The following is a 22377-nucleotide window of genomic DNA, read 5'->3' as shown; positions in this document are numbered from 1 at the left end:
GATGATCCCAGTACCATTTGGGTTCTGTTATTTTGTTTTGGACGCAGGGTTTCCCAAAGCCCAGGCTGGCCTCAAACTCAGCAACGGTGGCCTTGAACTCCGGCTCCCCCTGCCTCTGGAGACCATCATGTGCTCATAAAAGTATCTTATTACCAGTGACCAGGTGTGGCATGTGTGTGTGTGTATGTGTGTTATGTGTGTGTATGTGTGTGTTGTTTGTGTATTGTGTGTATATGTATATATGTGTTGTGTGTATGTGTGTATATGTGTTATGTATGTTGTGTGTATGTGTGGCATGTGTGTGGTGTTTGTATATGCATATGTGTGTATGTGTGTTTTGTGTGTGCATATGTGTATATATGTGTGATTGTGTGTTGTTTGTATGTGTATATGTATATGTGTGTTGTGTGTGTTGTATATATATTATGTGTGTATGTGTGTTGTGTGTGTTGTGTGTATATGTATATGTGTATATCTATGCATGTATGTGTGCTCACGCTTCACCCTGACCAGAGCTCCCTCTGCTTTCTTCATCAGCTGCCATTTACAAACTGGTACTTTTCTTATGCACCTACTGTATATGCTTTTCTTATGCACCTACTGTATATGCTTTGAAGAAGGCTTACAAAAATGGTATTTCCTAAGATTCTACAGAGTGACTTAAGATTCTATAATATCTAGTATGTTTGATGTTTCAGAAAGCTGATTCAACCATAGAATCAGCATTTGCATCTTACTGGTATGGTGTCCTTAAGGGAAATGTTGCTGAATCTTAGACCGTATATGTGAGGTCTGTGACTCTGTCCAACCCAAACAGAACACTTGGCTCCCAGTACTTCAGACATCATGAAAACTGGAGAGTTTCCAGTATCTGGTGGGTGGGGATAGAATATTTGGCTCAGTACTATGAGTTTATGAAGTCCTTAGTCTAATACTGATTTCTTAATTGTATATATATATGTATACATATATATATATCATAAATAAATAACTGACTTATATCTGCATTCCACAATGCATAACTGACCTCTTTGACATGAACATATAAACCATTGTGGAATGCAGATATAAGTCAGTTATTTATTTATTACTATATACATGAGGTTTTATTCAGTCATAAAGACATAGACTTGTGTCCTTTACAGGAAATAGATGGAAGATGAAGATTGTTCTGTGATGTGAAATAGTCCAGACTCAAAAAGACAAATATCACACATTTTCTGTAAGCCCAGTTTGAAAGCAGTGTGTTTTTATCAGACAGCTGCATCCTTAGAGAATAAAGGCTTTTAATGGCTCCCTCAATCAAGATATCTCTTTCCTTTCTCTCCCTCACTGTCCTTCCCCCTTTTTGAGCATCTCATTCCCTCATGTTCTCCTCCTCCCTCCCCTTCTCCTCTCCTCTCTCTTCCCTTCTCCCCCCCCCCCAATTTTCGCAGGAGATCTTGTCTGTTTCCCCTTCCCAGGGGTATCCATGCATGACTCTCTTAGGGTTCTCCTTGTTTCCTAATTTCTCTGGGGTTGTGAACTATAGACTGTTGTTATCCTTGAGAGCTTGAGGGAGCCTTTAAAGTACTATCAGGAAACCTAGCACTAGGGAAAATCCCAGGAATCCTCAAGGATGACCTCAGCTGTGACTCTAAGCAACAGTGGAGAGAACACCTAAATTGGCCTTCCCCTACAATCAGACTAATGGACTACCTTAATTGGCGTTATAGAACCTTCAGTCAGCAACTGATGGAAGCAGATGCAGAGATCTACGTTGAAGCACTGGGCTGAGCTACCTGAGACCAGCCCAAGAGAGGGAGGAGCGATAATATGAGCAAAGGGGTCATGACCATAATGGTGATACCCACAGAAACAGCTGACCTGAGCTAGTCAGAGCTCACTGACCCTGGACTGATACAAACTAGGCCCAGTGAATGTGGGGGACAGTTATGAGGCTTGGCCAGCCTGTGAGGCCACTGAAGTGGGAGCAGGATTTATCCTGAGTGCTTGAACTGGCATCTAGAAGCACAGTCTCTTTGGAGGGATGCCCTGCTCAGCCTACATATGAGGGGAGGGCCTTGGTCTTGGATAGAAGCGAAGTGTCAGACTCTGTTGACTCCCCATGGGAAGCCTTACCCTTTCTGAGGCATAGATGGGAAGGTGGAAGGGTGGGGATGGAGGAAGAGAGAGGAGGGAAGGGAGTAGAAACAGGGATAGCTATGTAAAATGAGAAAAGATTGTATTAAAAATTTAAAAAGAGGGGGAAAAGGGGTAAAGGCTTACCCTTTGCATGAGAGATTCAAGGTTGAAAGGCCAGTGCTGCCATGACAGCTGGGCATGAATCTACCAACTCTCATCTTTCCATTCTGCTCTCCTCAGCACTGAGGTGAATGCATGGTATTCAGAGGATGTGTGACACCCCAGGAAACACGTCCATGTCCCCAGAGTATTCTTCCTGCTATATGTGATCATTGCCGGTAACACTGAGTCTTTAGTTGGACTGTAGGGTCATAGAGCAAATCATGACGTTTATACACTCAAGGAAGAAACGAGGATGTAGGCAGGCAGTTAGTTGTGTCTGGCTGTGAAATAATTCTGTTATAGCCCAAGGTGTGTATTATGATCATGGATGAACTGGGACGTGCTGTATCAACACACAAGCAGCCATGAACTCTGTGTGTCTTTGTGTAACTTTATAAATCACACATATGTATAGTGCAATAAATGGCCATGTTTGCAGTGATGAGCTGAAGGAAAATGAATTTCTTTGTTTTCCTTAGTCCAGTGATTCTTGTGACCGTGCTACTCAGTTGGACGGCACCAAGGAAGAAAAGGAGCTGCCAGGAGTTACCAAAACAAGTGGCCCTCTGGTGAGTAATGGAAGGATGCATGGGGATTAGGATGAAGCCATTTCTTCGAGACAGTCATGCTAAACTTTAGCCTAGTGCAGTGTGACTGAGGTGGTTGGAGTCTGTCAGCACACCTGACTACTTTTCATCCATTCCTAAGAAAAATATCCAGCAACGGATGAGCCAAGTTTAATAAGTGAACGTGTAATTGACTGTGTGTTCGATAAAACAGACACATAACTCAGGAACGCGGTGATTGAATTTTCTTTTGATTTTCTCATTCCCCTCCATTTCCTGTTCTCCACCATCTCCTGCCCTCCCTTCACACCCAAGAGCGAAGAATCAAGTAAGACTATGACAGTAGCCAGGCTCCATGACTGGGGAACAGAGAACTGTGCCTCCATTGGTGGCTTCCTGCATCTTTTCTCATGTCTGTTTCTCCTTGCCACTCATCCATGGCATGGATGGGTCTCCAACTAGTACCATGTGAAAGAAGCCAGGCAAAACAGTCAATTTATGTAAAAATACAAAAATATGAGCTAACCCACAGTGACGGAGACTTCCTGGGGAAGTCATGGTGATTTCCTGGGGAGTTGAGATAAGGAGGGAAGGATAGATTTCCCTAGGGATATAGATTCCCTAAAGGGTATGAGCATATTTTGGGATGCTTGGTGGCATTCATCATCTTGACTGTAGTAATGACTAATTCCATAGGAGCTAAGTTTTGATCAAAATTTATTAAATTAATTTCATCAAATTATATGCTTAGTACATATTCTAAGTTTAGTTATGAGTTTAGTTATGTAGGTAATTATAAATCAGCTTTATCTCAATCCACTGGTTAAAATAAAGTGCATAGGAAGTCTTGCAGTCTTAGTACTAACACAGATATTTACTCTGCAGTGCGTTGCTTACAGTGCATGCATGAATGGCTGTTCATGGCTTGCACTTGGTTGATCTTTGACTCTGAGTGACAAATGGCACTAAGTTTGGTACTTACAAGGATTTACACTCCAACCGCTATCATCAAAATCCTAGTCTACAAGTCACGTCCCATAGAGATAAACGAGGGTATTTTTCTTGTTTTCGGTCGACAGAGATGAAATATTCATTGGAGATCCTAGTTTATTTAAAAGGCAAAGCAGTCAATCTAGTTTACTGCCAGTGTTTTAACTAGAAAATCAAACTCAACATTTGCCATTGTTTTATAATTCATGGCAAAATACAATCGTGCCATCTGTTGAGAGGCATCGGTTGCATCTGTGTGTGTTTCCTAGGAAAGGAAATCTAAGGAACCTTGGTTTAAACAAGTAGGAGTTTATTTTAATCACAGATTAAAAGACTGATGATGAAAAAAAATCAAAGCCGGTGCAGTTACAAACAGCACAAGGGTGACTTTAGCCTGGGGACTAACTGACTGCCTCTCTGTGATGCCCCTCAACTGGTAGGTTGAGTCTCTGCCCCTGCCCTGTGGTTAGGAAACCAAGCTGATGTTTCCCCAGGAGCATCAGCCTCCTGGCTGTCTGTATTCAACATAAAGCCTCACTTTCCCTAGAAAACCTACCTGCACAGAGGAATTTTTCTTATTTTCCACGGTCAGTCTGTAATACCCTTACTAGGTTATAAGGATTTTCTCCCCTGTACTTGCTTAGACTCTATTCTCTTAAAAATAAGTTATCCGGGTTTCTTATTTAAACTTTTTGTTTTATTTCTTGAATATTATGAATTTTTCATTTTTTTTTCTGGATTCTGAACTTTGACAAAGACCTCGGTTCTATTTCATTCATTCTGATCAGCCTCTGTGAGTCTTTCCCGCCTCTGTTCAGTTTCGGGAGATTTTCTTCCATTGTATCTTGAGTTAACTTTTCTCCTCGATCCTTGTGGTCCATCTCCTAGCACAGAAATTACAAGGTTGTTGCTTTGCTTGAATCATATTTCACTCTTTGCCAAATTTTGCATTAGTCTCTTTGCCACGTATTCTAAACTTTTTCAACACTGTGTTTCAAATTATTGCAATTTTTATTTAGCTTCCCAACTCTGTGTGTATTTCAGAAAGCATGCTCTTATTCCCAAAGAAAAATTTCTTTATAAATTCATATACCCAGTGTTACAGCGATGCATTCTAAGCCAAAGCAACAGTTTAAAGCGTTGAGGATACAAGTTCTTTTTATGCCTTCTTGAAGATGGGGCATAATTTACAAATAACACACCACACTTTAGGCGTGTCATTCAACTAGTTTTAACAAATGTGCTTCGCAGAAAGTGACAGTCACTGAAATCATAGAAAATGGCCCTCACCGCGGAATGCCTCCCTGTCCGCCGACCGCCTCCCTGTCCTTGTCAGTGGACAACCCTTCTTTCCTTCAGATGCAAGCCGTGCTGAGATTAACACCTTTGCTTGTCTCTATCTCCATTTGCATAGAATTTTAAACACAAGGCTGCTTTAGCATTTGCCTTTACTCCTAACTGTAATTTTAAGACCTACAAATGTGTACTCAGAGTCTTCTGGCAGGTCAGAGTCCATTTTATAATTGTGCCCCCTGTTGCCATCTCTGTTCACCTGTCGATAGATGTTTGGATTGCTTACAGTTCAGGCTGCTGTGAGCAATACGCCACAGCAACATGTAGCTAAAGGGTGTGCATCCGTGTTTCTCTTGAGTCAAGAGCCCACACAGTTCCAATGGTTGCCAAGCACCAACCACAAACAGCATCAGCACACACTGCTGCTCTCAGCAGGGACTAATTTCATAGGTAAATCCAGGAGAGTGAAATCCTATCTTCAAAAATACTACATTCAGAAATAATAATCAGAATAGATTTGTGTGTGTGTGCGTGTGTGTGTGTGTCCTGTGTGGAGGATGCTGTCAGTTAGCTCCTGGTGTTTGTGGGTGAGCTCACATGAGAAAACAAAATTAATGACCTCAATATAAACATTTCTTCAGCATCCTAAGTGTCTACTAAGATATAAATATTTAATGTTTTCCCAGAATTTTCCAAAGGTAAATATTTTGTGTGGAGAACATATTAACTTTGATGGAATGGCTTGCTCAGTGGTACAAGCAGAAAAGGCTTTACCCCTGGCTAAGCACCCTCTGCTGAGGGAACTGGAGCACTGAATCCTGGGGTTGAGCTTCCAGTGATTGGAGCGCCTCTGGTCAAGTGTGTGGTCCTAGGGTGTCTGTCTGCTTCCCAGACCCTCGCACCCCCAGCCCACTCTCCTCAGCACTGTGAACCAAAGGCCTCCGCTAAGCAAAGGAAAGCTGCCACACACGTCCCCCTAGGGAGAGCTCAGCCCTCATGGCGGCGAACTGCTTCCGTAAGGTCTCCTGTAGAACTGAACTTATTGATTTTTTCCGTTGATTCATGTAGGAAATTGTCATATGTTTCTTCTGTAGATTTAGTTTCTCCAGAGGCAGAATTGTTTGTGTTCACAGCACTTAGCTTTAAGGTGTGTAGAGGGGGTGGGTGGAGCAGGCAAGCTCTCTCCCCAGTACAGAATCAGAGAGAGGAAGATGCTGTCTTATTTCTCGAAAAGCTGGGTCACTGTTTCTCTCTTCCATATCTTTCCCTGTGACGTCTCTGATACCTCTCTTGTACAAGTAGCCCACTCAGCCTACGGTACCAAGTCTATTTTATTTAGACTCAGTATGCTTTCTGTTTTCCTAGGGTTATATTTAAGAGCTGACCATATTTAGGAGAGAAATCAGCCTAGTGTCTGTGATTCCACCCATGTTTAAATATTTGCCTGCATCCACCCCTGCTTTGTTTACCCTTTATTATTAGCTTCTTTTTCTTGTCTTTTCCTAGGAATTCTGTCTTATGCTACGTAATTATGTTTTAATTTTATTTTGTGTGTATGGGTGCTTGCCTGCAATGTATGTTTGTGTACCACGTGTGTGCCTGGTGGCCTGGGAGTCCAAAAGAGGGCATCAGATGCCTTAGGACTGGAGTTACAGATGCTTGTGAGCCACCATGTGGATGCTGGGAATTGAACCCCTGTCCTCTGAATGAGCCGCCAATGCTCTTAACTACAAATCCATCTTTCCATCTCTCTTATTCCTCTTACTGTTTGCTTCTTATCTAGTAATTGCTGTCAATTGTTCTATTGTGGAATTTTTTTGCTGAATTCCAGGGCTGTGGAAAATTGGTTTCCTGTAAAATCTGCCATTTGTAGTGATTTGGGTGAGGGGAGAGGTCGGGGGTTGTTATTTGGCACCTTGATTAACTTGTTCAGCCAGTTCTTGTATTCCAGTTGTTTCTTTAAAAGAGTAAAGAATTGTTGGATTACAAAGAGGACACGATTTCTTCTGCTTTCTTCTTAGCACCCTGACAAAAGGTTAAGGAGATCAAAATGACAGAGGCAGAATTAATCAGTAAGATTAATAGGAGACCTGCTTACAAATGAGCACTCTACAATTCTGAATATGAACACTAGCCGAGACGCTGAAACACAGCGAAGGGCTGCAGAGTGGACTGGGGAAATGCTCGTCCAGTTTCACTTCTGCGGAGGCAGGCTTGTACTCGGGACAGAGGGAAGTGAGTGGATGGATGGATGGATATGGATGGATAGATATAATAGATGGGTGGACAGATATAGATAGATAGATAGATAGATAGATAGATAGATAGATAGATAGATAGATAGGTAGGTAGATAGATAGATATGATAAAGATAGATAAATAGATATAATAGATGATATATATCTACATATCTATCTATCATCTGATTTACTTATTTATTTATGAGCAGCAAGGTCTCATATAGCCCAGGCTAGCTTCAAACTCTTAAGTAGCTGAGGTTGAACTCGAACTCTTCATCTTTCTACCTCCACCCACTAAGTGCTGGGGTCCCCTGACTATACTGCCGCACCCACCTCTTGTTCATTTTTAAAGAATTATGTCATATGGAGGAAACATGATCAAGTGAAATGATCAAGAATGGAATTATAAAAGACAAAATATTCTGTTTTTTTTAATTCTCAAATATATTCAATTTTGTATCTTTAGTCAAGAAAATTCACATTTTCAGTAGTTATACTGAAAATATATAGTTGCACACTATATCAAACAAACTTCGAATTTCCTTTTTCTAGCTTTACCAGTGAAAAATATATGTGGTACCATTGCTGATGAAGTCTACAAAAAAAAAGTGATATAATTTCGAAACAAATCAAAAACAAAACCAAGGTGGTTTTCATCTCCTTTCAGACTTAACATGAGCAGCTCAGGTCTGATAGTACAGACACACGAGACACATGGACATGACCAGATTTGGTCCTCAGTGGCTGCCACCCTTACGTCTGTGGGCCTTAGTTTACCCACCATTCTTACTGGACACAGAACTTGGCTGCCCCATGCTGTCACCTGCGGTCTTATCACAGGCGGATTGGAATTACACATACCTAGTTTGCTTTTCAGAACCCATCTTCCTTTGCGGCCCAGGCTGTTATACAGTTCACACTCATCCTGACTCAGTCTCATCAGGGCTGGGTTATAACCTTGCACCACTACGTCTGATCCTTTTCCTATTGATCAGGAAGACCTTAGTTTTGCCAGAAACTCTCTGAGTAAGATTACCCTTGCTTATGCCTTGTCTCCCACATTTGCCACATAGTCCCTCTTAGCGTCACTTGAGCCTGAAAATTAAGTGTTTTATTTAATACCTAGCGCCCTAGAAATAAGCCAAGAGAGTGTTAGGCAGAGTACATGGCAGGTGGTAGAGTGTCTACTGCAGAAGCCAGTATCTAGCAGACGGCTTGGTATTCAGGGTCTCACAGTAGTCCAGCAGTAATGGCCGTACACAGCTGTCCAGACCCAGACAGTCATAACCTCACATCTGTCGCACATCGCTGTAGTCAGCAGAATGCACAAACACACCGGAAGTAATTCTGAATAAGAGTGACTGTTTTGTTTCTCCGTTTAGCCAGATGATACTTCTCTCAACAGTACCACCCTATCCAACGGTACCCGGGATGAGGAAGGTAGTTTTGTGGACCTCCAGAGTGGCTCCGTGGTAAGTCTTTGATGTCAGCGCAATTGCATGGTAGACAACAATGTTGGAAAGGAAGAATAGCGATTTTTTTTCAAGACAAATTAAGAAAACGTAAATGAAGATTGCAAAATCAACAGCTACTGCCAACCCACCAACCGTCTTACAACTAAGAAGGATGCTATGAACTAGGGAAGGAAGGATAGATCTTCCTTCCTCCAAGCCTGGTGGGACAGGCTTGTATTCTCAACTACAGGAAAGGCTAAGGCAGGGGGTTAACAAATCCAGGCTAGTGAGACCCTATGCCAGAAATTTTAAAAAAGGGGAGCTGAGGAGGTGTAGAAAGAGTTGGCTGTGTGACCATGAAGACCCAAGTTCAGAACCCAGTGTCCACATAAGGACCTAGGTGTGGTGGCTCTCGCTTCTCTTCCCAGAACTAGGGAGTCAGAGATAGACGGATGTCTGTTCTCACTGGCCGCTGGTATAGCCTAATCTGTGAGCCCCAGGTCCCAGTGAGAGATCCAATCTCAGGTGGACAACTCCTGAAGAGCAGCTAGCCAAGGCTGACCTCATGTTTACACAAATCCATGAACAGACTCGCATGCCTTCACATACACATTCCCACAACGATAATGAATATTAACTGGTAAAAACAAGGTTAGAGTCTAGCTCAGAAGAAGAATTCTTGCTTGCCTAGCATCCTCGAGGCCCTAGGCTCAAACTCCAGCGTCACAAAAGCAACAGCAAATCATCTAAGTTTAAAGGGGGCTCTGCTAATTAACACAGTTGTTTCTGGAAATCAAAGTGAACTCTACAGCATCAAGTGTGGAGGGAGCTGTGAACTTTCACCCCTCCTCACAGTGTTCCCCCAGATAGTCTCCAGCAGCTCCCTGAGTTGGCTTCTGCCCCCCACAGTAACCTCCAAGTACTTTTGTTTCCTGGCTAAGAGAGAAAGCTCCTGCGGAACACTGAAGAACTTCATTCCCAGCCTGACCCCTGAGGACTCCCCGACACAGCTTTCTCTTTGCATAGATTCTCCTGCCCCTCCACCTTGAGCAACAGCCAAAATACTTGTCATTTCCCCTGTGCTTCCACCAGTGCAAGTCCACACACAAGAGTCTCTGAGCTGCTTTTCTGGCAGAGGCAAGAAATAAAGAAGACAGTGGAAGACCCACCCCTCTTGGATGAGGTCCTGGTTCTCTGATGCCAGATTGATGGAAGGCAGATGTTAGCCCAATATATGCTCCGGAGAGATTCCCTCGGGGCAGCGGTTTCTTAGTCTATTTTGAGGAATGTGATAACTGATGTTCATGAATCACCCACTCCTGAGACTTGTCCATTGTTTAGAAAAGCGGTGTTGTTACTCATATATATATGAACATAGGTGCAGTAACATCGTCTACAATTTGAGATTGCCTGAAATCCATCCCAATTATAAGGGGATCTCATTTGGAAATTTAGATGTCTACATAAAGCGTTACCTGCAACAAGGCTTACACAGTGATGCCAATCATCCCTTAGCTAGCATCTTCTACTTACTCTTTCACCGGCTGGTACCCATGTGCCCAGGCCATTCCTATGTATCAGTCTCAACTCTTCTCTCCTCATACCCATCTCTGAGGCCCAGAGGTGTGATCATGTGAATGGTCTGTGTCCTTAGTGCAGTTTCTTCTTTGGTACAGACACTCATGGTCATCTTCTTCATTCCTGAAGCAGTCACCGAGTAACCTCCCAGACATTAGCTTTACCCCCTCATGATCCACCATTTCTACAGCCGCACATCATGGATCCAAAGGGCAAGCCTTGCTTAAAGCTCTAGCGGAGCTCCCAGAAGCACTCTGGTTTACAGGAGAGCACCCAACATTGTATATAATCACTTCAGTGCATCAAGCCAGCATTAATCCCGCCTCCAGTGCCCTGTGCAAGCCAGCGATGAAGGGCACACCAAGCCGAATGTGAAATTGGATGGATACATAACGCAGTCACCAGTCAGAGTGATCCATTTTCCACTTCTTCATTCTTTGCTGCTAGCTTTTCACAGCATTGATTCTTCCCAGGCATTGGGTCAAAGAAATCTTTTTTTTTTAATTAATTTATTTATTTATTAAAGATTTCTGCCTCCTCCCCGCCACCGCCTCCCATTTCCCTCCCCGTCCCCCATCAAGTCCCCCTCCCTCGTCAGCCCTAAGAGCAATCAGGGTTCCCTGCCCTGTGGGAAGTCCAAGGACCACCCACCTCCATCCAGGTCTAGTAAGGTGAGCATCCAAACTGCCTAGGCTCCCACAAAGTCAGTACGTGCAGTAGGATCAAAAACCCATTGCCATTGTTCTTGAGTTCTCAGTAGTCCTCATTGTCCGTTATGTTCAGCGAGTCCGGTTTTATCCCATGCTTTTTCAGACCCAGGCCAGCTGGCCTTGGAGAATTCCTACATAATTCGTGATCCTAGAGAAGCTAAATAAGAAGGTGAACCCAAAGAAAAACATATAGGCATCCTCTTGAATATTAACCTTCATCAGGCAATGAGAGGAGACAGAGACAGAGACCCACATTGGAGCACCGGACTGAAATCTCAAGGTCCAAATCAGGAGCAGGAGAGAGAGCATGAGCAAGGAACTCAGGACCGCGAGGGGTGCACCCACACACTGGGTCAAAGAAATCTTACCGACCACATATGGTCTGTGCAAAGACTCTTGGAAGGCTGAAGAGATGAGCGGGATGGTGACCCGAGAGAAAGAACCTGCTCCCGCATGGGGACTGGGGAGCTGTGCAGGATGAATTAATCACTCAAGGTTCTTTTTCTCCCCTGAAACTAAAATTGATAGTGGCATAAATAAAGCAATATTGGATCTAGAAACGACCTCGCTGGCAGCAGTCTCCAAATTCTCTTACTTTGGGTTGCTATTCAGAGGGGTTTTTTTTTTCCCTTGGAAATCTTCATTAAAATGGGAGTTGCCGGGCTTCCCCCGGGATGCCAACTCAACCATTACTGTACCTGCATTAAAAGTGCTCTCCAGCTTTCTCTGTGAGGTGATTACATCCTAAGTCTCTTGGCTCTTTGCTATAAGAAACTGGGGGTTCACCAGCTGGAGTCTCTCTAGGGTGGGGCTTCTGTCACGTGAGTGAGAGAGCGACTTTCCAGAAGTGAATCCACTGCAGCTCAAAGTCTTGAATGTTTCTAGTGTTTCATGCCCCAAGACCCCACGATTTTGTCCCAGGGAATACCTCGACCACTTGCCCTAATATTAGACTTTACTTTGCGGAGTCATATAAGGTGGTCTGCCTATTTTCTGAGAGAATAGTCTTCTCTCATGCAGCACCCTTTCACCCAAATCTTTATTGTTTTTTGTGTTTGAAGTGACCACAAAGTTATCCCCCATGTTTTCATGGTCTCTCTTTGAAATCCGCTAGAGTGAAGTTCGCATGCAAATCTTCCTTTTTCTTCTGAGAAGTTGTTTTTTCCAGATGAACTCAGAGAAAGGTTATACCTTCCTCTTAAAAAGCTCATTGGAACTTTTCTTCTCATCTTTCATGATTATGCAGACCGTTATTCTGGATCTCTAGTCTCATAATTGCATTATTGTGGACTGTAAGTTGAATTACATCAAATGATCATCCAGTATTTATTGAAATGAATCTCCTCAACCACAGACTCACCAACTACAGATGGAAGACATTTTAATTGCATTTGTAGTGAACACATACAGATTTTTTCTTTCTTTATTTCTTTGTTTTGTTTTTGTTTTTCAAAACAGAGTTTCTCTGTATAGCTTTGGAGCCTGTCCTGGAACTCTCTCCGTAGACTAGGCTGGCCTTATGCTTACAGAGATCCACCTGTCTCTTCCTCCCAAGTGCCAGGATTAAAGGCGTGCACCACCACTGCCTGGCCAGATGTTTTTTCTTGCCATACTTTTCTCAGTAATACAGTATAATGGCTGTTCTTATAGCAGTCACACTGCTGTGCGCAATATAGGATGCTCTAAAGTGGTCAGGAAGGTGTGCATCAGCCAGATGCAAATGTCATCCTGTGTTCTAAGAAGGATAACCCATCACCTTTGATACCTGCAGTCATTCCAAGAGCCAATCCTTGCCTAAGGATCACTGGTGGGCACTGGAGTTACATTAGTCTCCCTCTGATTTCCCTGCTGTCACAGGAGACTGTCACTTTGTTTTGGTCTGTTCCACAGTCTCCCTTGGGTGTATGTCCCCAGTGACCTAAAACCTCCCACCAGACTCCACTCGTTAAACCACTTGCCGAGGATGCTAAGTGGGCATTGGGAAGATAGGTCCTATCAAAACTGTAGCCGTGGGCGTGTATGCTACGGTGTTAGGTTTTAGAGCCACCAGAAGTATGACTGATCCTGAACTCCGTGACCCTAGACCTCTGTCCTTTCATCTAGGATTCACAGTGTACAGGCGTCTACATTTCAACAGCCGGCCATCGATTTGCATGTGTTTTATACAATTAAGAGATTTAAGATCTCACTTGAAATAAAAACAGGAATCAAAAGACAGCACGAGGCCGAGAATTTGAGACTCCCCTCTGCAGTCTGCAGCATGTGATAAAGGGGCTTTCATGAAGCAGGTGTTCAGTGATTGCTAAAAAAAAATATGAAAATAAAAGACCCAGCATCACGGTCTTTGGGGAAAGGGATGGATTTTTTTGTGTGGATAGCATGGAAAAGGTTTTGATAGAATGGCAGTTTCTTGAAGCCACACATGTTCACAGATAATAACTCCACATTAGAATTTATATAGAATATATAGCTTGCATGTAAATTTTTTGGTAGAGTTTCTATGTTTTTTTTTCTTGCTGGTACCCTTCCAGACACGAGCAGCAATTCACTTCGCAGAACTCTATAAAGAGATACCCATCTTCTGATGGCACAAGTGGGGTGCAGAGCAGTGACAGGATTTCCTTGAGGAGGGAGCCACACTAAGAAATGGAATAGGATTATAAAAGAGAATTTATTATTTTAGAGTTTTATTATTGTCGTTGTTGTTTGTGTATTTGTTTTGAGACAAGATCTTACTGTGTAGACCAGGCTAACCTGGAACCTACTATGTAGACCAGGCTGACCTAGAACCCACTACGTAGACCAGGCTGGCCTGTAAACTCACTGCCGCCACTGCCACTGCCTTGCTCCCGAGAGCTGGGATTGCAGGCAGGTACCCACCACATCTGGGAAGATGGTTCACTTTTTTGTTAGTTGCTATTACTCCGTGTTTTACAAGGAGAGAGTTGATATATTAATATTAGCAATATAACTGATGTAACTAAGATAGATGTATCCAGATTAGCAGGGGGCATTTTTCAAATATGTCATCAAGCATTCTAGTTTTTACATCTTAGCAGAAGCAGGGAAATATATGAGCAAGGAAGGAAGAGTTAGTTATGAGTACTCCAGCAGAGTTCTCTGAGGAGCTTGGGTAAGTGGCACCCATCTGAACTAATGGTAGAAACAATTGTGGTCACTGCCAACCACTTATGAGACCTTGAAGTCTCTTTGTGAAAGAATTTGTATGTTGCTGAACATAAATCCCATTGAGATGAAGGGTCAAGCTAGAGAGATGGATCAGCTCTTAAAAACAAGGCTTATAACCAAAACTGTAAGAGATGAAGCGTCACTGTGTTTGTGCTAAATGTCTTTTGTCTCTCTTTCCTTGCTTGGCAGTCAATCCTTGAGGCTATCCCAGATATTCCCGTTCACACCAATGGATCTGCAGACTCTGAGCCGCCAGTCCTGAGAGCCTTGAGTGGTGAGTGGCTTGTCCCCTGGTGAGCTTATGCTGTCCCTACTCCTTTGAGGTCTGGTATCAGCGCAGTTAGTAGTGAGTTTCTTTTTCGTTATTTAATACATTGACTGTGTAACACCATCAATGTATGCATAGGATTTATTGGCAAAGTGCTGTAGTGATGTTTCAATGAATGCATCCATTGGATAATGTCTGTATCAGGCTGAACTTCTCTAGCTCTTAAACACATATCATTTCTTCATGGCAAAAGCGTCCCAGTTCCTTTCTTCCAGGTTTCTGAAACATACAGGACATGATTCTCATCTCCAGTCGCCGTGCTTGGCGATAGTAACTCAGAACTTTGTAGTCTTACCCCACTGTGCCCTGCTGCTTGTCAGGATCTCTCTCCCCATTGTTGCCTCTCTACCCAGCGATATATGTGCCATGATTCTTATGCTTCCAACACTCCTTTCCTCGCCTCCAAATGGCCCATTTTGTTACAGCAGACAATGTTAGCCCAGCTAAATGAGACACAAAGTTTTCCTTCACATGTTGGCATGGGAAGTAGGAGTTTCTCACTCAGACAGTGGCTTTTTGAGTTAGGCCTCCCCATAAGTGCCATGCTATAACCAGATGTTACAAGGAGGCCAAGAAGCAGCCTCCTCCAAGGCTCCTAGTTCCTGAGGAAGTGTGCGTTAACCCTGAGCTGCTTCTGACAGCCAAGCTTAAGAGCTGACTCTCATCTGAGCTTCTGCCTTGAGACACTAAGAATGGGATCCTCCTGCTCCAAGGTCGGCACCGAGGCCATGTCTTTATGATTCCTATCTTTTTTAGAAATGCACGTTCTCAACTTAGGGATACACAGCCTATATTTTGACCATTCACATCCAGATGCAGCGTGGAATTGATGGAAGTGTTCTAGAATTGATCATGGTGCTGGTTGCCCAGCTGTGACATTAAAAGCCATCGACTTCATACATCAAGTGATGAATTGCCCGACATGTGAATTGTTTTTCAATAATGTGGATGCTAAAAATAAAATAAACAAGAGGAGAGACCTGCCAGAAACCCCTTCCCATCAGTCTGTTTACCGCCTGTGACCTAGTTTTAACCATGGCACCCGAGACAGGCACCCACACACAGTGACCCAGGGCCTTGGAGAATCTGCCTGCTTGGTTGTAACTTTCCAAAGACTCCATCCTAGACCCGCAAAAGTCCAAGTGCTGTGTAACCACTCCCCTCTGTGCTGAGGGCAAGACTGTTTCCCAGGTCCACTCTGCAGCCCTTGGCTGTGTTTCAGCGTCTCAGCTAATGTTCATATCCAGAACTGCAATGCGCTCACTGGTAAGCTCTCTGCCCAGCTTTTCACTTCAAAGGAAGCGAGCCTCTTATTAATCTTACTGATTAACTCCGCCTTCTGTCATTTTGATCTCCTTGACCTTGAGTCGGGGCCCTAAGAAGAAAGCAGAAGGAAAGATGTCCTGTTTGTAGACAGATAATTCTTTACTTTGCACATGAAAACGTTTGCCAGTCAGAGACAAAGTGTCGTGTCAAAAATCTTAGAGTTGGTCTGTACCAAGGAATCATTTGCCTTAATTTGCAGCCTGGCTTGAGAAAAGCAACCCTGTGGGACATTCCTGTCACCGTCACCCAGGCAGGTACTTTTTAATGTACATCCTGCAAGGCTAGACCAGTATGGAATTATAGAAATCTGGAATAACCCTGCATACCCAGCAGTGAGGTCCACTCTGGATAAATGTTTAAAAGGAGAAGATTTGTGTTTGTGAAAGTAGAGGGGAGTTCTAGGGAGATTCCCTCCTTTTTCCCCTCTTTAAACTTCTGGGCTCCCAGTAAGTGATGTTGGCTCTAGATGTTACTTTCAGTATCAGACGCATACAGAGAAATGCATTCTTGGGGGCATTGCTGCTTATCCTCAAAAACGTTCATAACACATCAAAGTTCAAAGCTTTAAAAGTTAGACTGGACAGTTGATTTGGATGCTGGTAGAAATGTGTCCATAGAGAAGGTCAGCGGCACCATGTCACCAGGCTCTGTTCTCCAGATTTCGGCACTCCAGCATGCCTATGGGCTACCTTGTAAGTTCTGGTAGTTTGTTGTGCAGCCAGTGCCCCAGACTGGTTCCACACTATATTATATTTCTTGTCTCTTGTTTTATTGTCTTGTTTTGTTTTTAGATGATGATTATCTAGAAAAGAACATTCCGCCAGAGGCTGAAGAGCTGTCTTTTGAGGTGTCGTACTCAGAAATGGTGACAGAGGCCCCAAACAGAAATAAATGGAAGAAGTCAGACATTAAAAAAGAAGACTATGCCTTAACTGTAAGTTAGACCATCTACGGTCAGTCTGATGACTTCCTGAGAAGGCTCCCTGTGCCAATGCGAGGATTGCTTTTCATCTCTGTTTATGCATAAAGGAATTGGGGACGCCAGGCACCAGCACCCTAGTCTCCTGGGATATACCATCCGCTATGAGGTGGTACGGCCAAGGTGGCTTTCACTGAATGACACTATGCCATTCAGAATCCTAGCCTTTCTACTCACCGTGTGTGTGTGTGTGTGTGTGTGTGTGTGTGTGTGTGTGTGTGTAGGTACCACATGTAACCCAGATTACAGGACAGTGGTATATACAGGTCTCACAAGAAGGCAGCTGCTGGGTTGGGGGGATGACTCAGTGGTTAGAAGCACTTGCCATGTAAACATGATGACCTGAGTCTGAACCTCCATTACCCATGTCATGATGGGCAAAGCGGAGTTCATCTGCGATCTCAGCGCTCCTATGGTGAGACAAGAGGTGGACCCAGAGAATGCCCCAAAGTTTATAGGCCACCTAGTGTGGCCTTCTTGACAGCCAGCGGTTAGAATCCCCATCTTAAGGAGGGTGAAAGCAAGGACTGAGGCCTGAGACTGTCTTCTGACCTCCGGCTGCCTGCTATGACATGCATGCCCACACTCACACATATAAATGCGCACGTGCACACAAACACAGAGAGAGGGGAAAGCGGTAGGCTGCAGCCACAGCTGCAGTGTTGGCAGTGCCACAGCCTTGACAGTCATGCTGCCCTACCCTTTGGGCCACTGTTTGGCTTCTGATTAGCACAGCCCACTCACAGTTCCTGTAGTCCAGGGTGCTCCCTCGGAGTTATATTTTTCCCACTCGGTTTTATCGCGTAAATTTAGACTGTCCTGATTTCGTTTGATTTCAGAAATAAATATCTTCCCTGTGTGTTTCAGAAATTTATCATTCAGAAAACCAGATTTGGGTTGACCGAAACAGGAGACCTGTCTGCCGAAGACATGAAGAAAATTCGCCATCTCTCTCTGATTGAATTGACGGCCTTCTTTGATGCTTTCGGGATACCACTGAAAAGAAATAAGACGGAGAGGGGGAAAGGCCGAGGTAACTAGTGAGCCAGGCTGCCGGCCTCAACGCTGGCCCTGGAAGACAAGGACATGGTCTGACGCTTGCTTTTTCTTCCTCTCTTGGCTGTTTTCACTGCAGACAGTGGAATTTTCGGAGTGCCACTTACAGTCCTCCTGGACAATGACCGCAAGAAGGACCCTGAAGTGAAAGTTCCCCTTGTGTTACAAAAAGTGAGTCCCGTGCTGAAGGATGGGAGAGAATGAGCTCGAGCTCACTGGGTGCTTCCTCTTAAGGACAGTGGAGCCCTTGCAGCGTTAGCCCCAGCATACGCCCGTTTATCTACAGACAATGCAGATCATTTGTCCTTTGTAATTAATCCATTTTTTATTACTATAATAAAATGCCTGATACGGTACTCACTAGAACAGGAGTGATTTAGATGACGAGTAGAAAGGCTAGGATTCTGAATGGCATAGGGTCATTCAGTGAAAGCCACCTTGGCCGTACCACCTCAGCGGATGGCAGCTCAGTGCCAAGACCATGTGCAAGAGAGAGTTCACATTGTCAGATCGGAAGTCAGGGAAACAGTGAAGGTCTCCCCGTGGGCCCCTCTCTTAAAGTCCTCCGGTTGCACTACCTCAGAGATGCATGTGTCAGACACATGACTCCCAAGAGAGGAGTCACGTCCCACTCAGGAGTGTTTGTGGAACGCTGCGTAACTCCTTACGTGGTGCAGCCGTAAGATGTCAGGGAAGACAGGAGTGCCCCGCCTTCAACTTTCTTCCGGTGTGCCTTGCGCGTGTGCATGTGGTTGCACAGACTTTTTTTCTTCTCAAGGCAGGATCTTACTATGTTGTCTTGGCTAACCTGGAACTCACTTTGTAGACCAGATTGGCCTGGAACTCATAGAGATCCTCCTGCCTCTGCCTCCTGAGTGCTGGGATTAAAGACGTGTGCCACTATGCCTGGCTGTTTACCTGTAATTTTGATTGCTCTGTTTAAAGACGTGATTATTAATGGCCTATTTGATGAACAAATGAGATGTATCAAAAGTTAAATTGTTCAAGTTCAACTGTGTGTGTGTGTGTGTGTGTGTGCGCGCGCACAGTAATTCATTTTATGGACTTTTTGGACTAAAACTCAAGTTAATAAAGTCAAAAGTTGGCTTTCTTCTCCAGGATTTCAGGTGTAACTATACTCATTGTATACAGTCAGGACAGAAACATTTGTGAAAGGATTTTTTTCACTTTTATGACATCTCAGCCGCATCTCTATGATTGCTAATTAGCTGCTTTAATTTATGTGCATAAATGTATGCATAAATTTATGCATGCATACATATGTATGATATGTGAGTGCCTGAGATAGGAAGGTGGTATTAGATCCCTTGGAGCTGAGTTACAAGCAGTAGTAAGCCTTTCTATCAAGGATGCTGGGAATTGAACTCAGGCCCTCCACACAAGCAGTGTGTGCTCTGAACTGCTGAGCTGTCCCTCCAGTCCCACAGGCAGCAACTGAATGAAACATGGACACTTCAGGAGACACTTGCTCAACAGTGACATCTGGTGGCACAATGAAAATCCCAGCCTTTTCCCCCAGACCTTGCTGGATTTTAAATTGTAAATGATACACAGAAACCCTGACTGAGGAGACACCGTTGCTTCCCTACCCTAGCAGTTCCACCTCCACTCTCTTCTTTCTTCTTGCATTTGGCTCTCAGTGCCTCATACTGAGCTGCTGCCTCAAGTCTGGTGATTAATTGCCCAGTGATAGAGCAGGGAGGGGGGCAGTGGCAGCCAGAAGATGCAGGCATCATCTCTGTGCAGGGGGGGGGCATCCGTGGGGAGTCTCCCAGGGAAGGACTGTGCCAGTGATGTCATATCCTGTGGAGTCAGCCGGGAGCAGCCCCAGGGGCACCTGGGGCACAGGAGATGAGATGACTTAAGAATGGGACAAGAGCGAAGCACAGCGCGTGCCAAGTCCAGGGTCCTGGTGGCTGGGCTGTTCTTCCTCCTCTGAAATTAAAGCACACATGATGTGCCTTCTCCTATGTGTAGAGGATGGGTTCTGAAGAAGACAGTCTTAAAAAAACCCGTGACACGAATTCAGCATAAATTTATAATTCACAGATGTAAAAATCCAGCACAGAACTTAGCAACTAACATTAACCATGAAGTACTCACTAAACGCTAAGCGAACTGTAGGTTTATATCACATTCTCCACTCATTGGATGGCAGCCATTCTGATTGCTTATGTTGTGTGCCTCACGTAACTTCCTTCCCCATCCTTGAAAGAATATTGCAACCCAAGCACCGCAGTGTGCTATTGCAGCCTCCTCTCACCTTCTGAACGTAGAAAGGTTTCTTATCCTCCATATGCCTCAGCCTCTGCAACAGGGGAATAATAATACTGGAGGTCAGGGTTTGACCTTCGAGAAGGACAGTGGAAGTGAAACTTCCTATTAAAGCTCATCACCACCACCGCTATCCTCAGCACCACCATCATTACTGTCATTACCGCCAACAGCAGTACCACCATCACCATCACCACTAACACCACTATAACCACCATCACCACCTCTACCACCACTGTCATCAAAATCATCATCATCACCACCACTGCAACCACCACCATCACCACCTACACTACCACTATAACCATCACCATCAAAATCATCACAGTATTACCATCATCATCACCATCATCAATATCATCACCACCATCAACATCATCACCACCATCACATCATCACCACCATCAACGTCATCACCACCATCAACATCATCACCATCAACATCATCACCATCAACATCATCACCACCATCACATCATCACCACCATCAACGTCATCACCACCATCACCATCATCACCATCAACATCATCACCCCATCAACATCATCACCACCATCAACATTATCACACCACCATCACATCATCACCAACATCATCACCACCATCAACATCATTACCACCATCAACATCATCACCACCAACATCATCACCACCATCAACATCATCACCACCATCAACATCATCACCAACATCATCACCACCATCAACATCATCACCACCATCACATCATCACCACCAACATCATCACCACCATCAACATCATCACCACCATCAACATCATCACCACCAACATCATCATCACCATCAACATCATCACCACCATCAACATCACCACCATCAACATCATCACCACCATCAACATCATCACCACCATCAACATCATCATCACCATCAACATCATCACCACCAACATCATCACCACCATCAACACCAACATCATCACTACCATCAACATCATCACCACCATCAACATTATCACACCACCATCACATCATCACCATCACATCATCACCACCATCACATCATCACCACCATCAACATCATCACCACCATCAACATCATCACCACCAACATCATCACCACCATCAACATCATCACCACCAACATCATCACCACCATCAACATCATCACCACCATCACATCATCACCACCATCAACATCATCACCACCATCAACATCATCACCACCATCAACATCATCACCACCATCAATATCATCACCACCATCAACACTGCTGCCATTGTCACATCATCACCACCATCATCACCCCCATGAAAATCTAAGAGAGCAGTTAAGTCTTACATTTCCAAGTCCTTAGTTAGTCTTCTAGAATTCTTTAAGGTCTTAAATCAGGGTCTTTGCAACTAATGAGAGTAGATTTAGAAGGGATTGAGTGCATCCAGGGTAGTGTGGCTGTAGACATAGTTGATTTACTTTTTTTCCCTATTGGTTGTCTGCAGAAGAGAAATAGTGATCAGATTTGAAAGAGCCAAGTTGGCAGAATATCATAGTAGATAAGAGAACATGCCCTGTAGAGTCAGTGCTTTGTTTAAGAGGGAAAGTTGAGAAGCTATGGCATAGATCTAAATGGAGAATTCTCTCATTGGCCAATTGGAGGGAACATTGACCTTGTTGAGAGGTCATTAGCATTTCAGAAATCATTCATATATCTGGTATGTATACATACTTATCAGTCTACTGGTTATTGCCCTCATTATTTAGAATGTTTGCAGTCATGCAGAGATATTCAATTTTTGTAATTTATTGTCGATTTCTAGTTTTTTCAGAAAGTCGAGGAATCGGGCCTGGAATCAGAAGGAATTTTTCGACTTTCCGGATGTACTGCCAAAGTCAAGGTACTCAGTGTTCTTTGCCTCCGTAGATAAAGACGTAAGCTAATCCTAACCAGTGTTATACTTCTGTGGCGCTCGTGGTGCTGGAGCAGTAGCTCTTAGCTACATCTTGGTCAGCAGGTAGAGAGAGGGAGAAAGATTGGGCATAGCGTGGGCATTGGAAAACTCAAAGCCCACCCCAGTGACACAGTTCCTCCATCAAGGCCACACCTACTTCAGTAAAGCCACACCTCC

General features: G+C 44.0%; 1 protein-coding gene across 1 annotated transcript in view; it reads left to right on the top strand.

The window, feature by feature from the left end:
- The window catches only part of Arhgap28 (Rho GTPase activating protein 28), a 177681-nt gene that overhangs the window by 128701 nt on the left and 26603 nt on the right, over nt 1–22377 (top strand). The window contains exons 4-10 of the mRNA XM_057758553.1: nt 2766–2855; nt 8758–8847; nt 14496–14580; nt 16752–16894; nt 17807–17972; nt 18075–18166; nt 22069–22146. Of these exons, the coding sequence (XP_057614536.1) occupies nt 2766–2855; nt 8758–8847; nt 14496–14580; nt 16752–16894; nt 17807–17972; nt 18075–18166; nt 22069–22146 (744 nt within the window). The remainder of the gene's footprint in view (nt 1–2765; nt 2856–8757; nt 8848–14495; nt 14581–16751; nt 16895–17806; nt 17973–18074; nt 18167–22068; nt 22147–22377) is intronic.

Source organism: Chionomys nivalis, chromosome 26 (genome assembly GCF_950005125.1).
Source record: "Chionomys nivalis chromosome 26, mChiNiv1.1, whole genome shotgun sequence".
Classification (NCBI taxonomy): domain Eukaryota; kingdom Metazoa; phylum Chordata; class Mammalia; order Rodentia; family Cricetidae; genus Chionomys; species Chionomys nivalis.
This window is presented reverse-complemented; position numbering and strand designations above follow the sequence as displayed.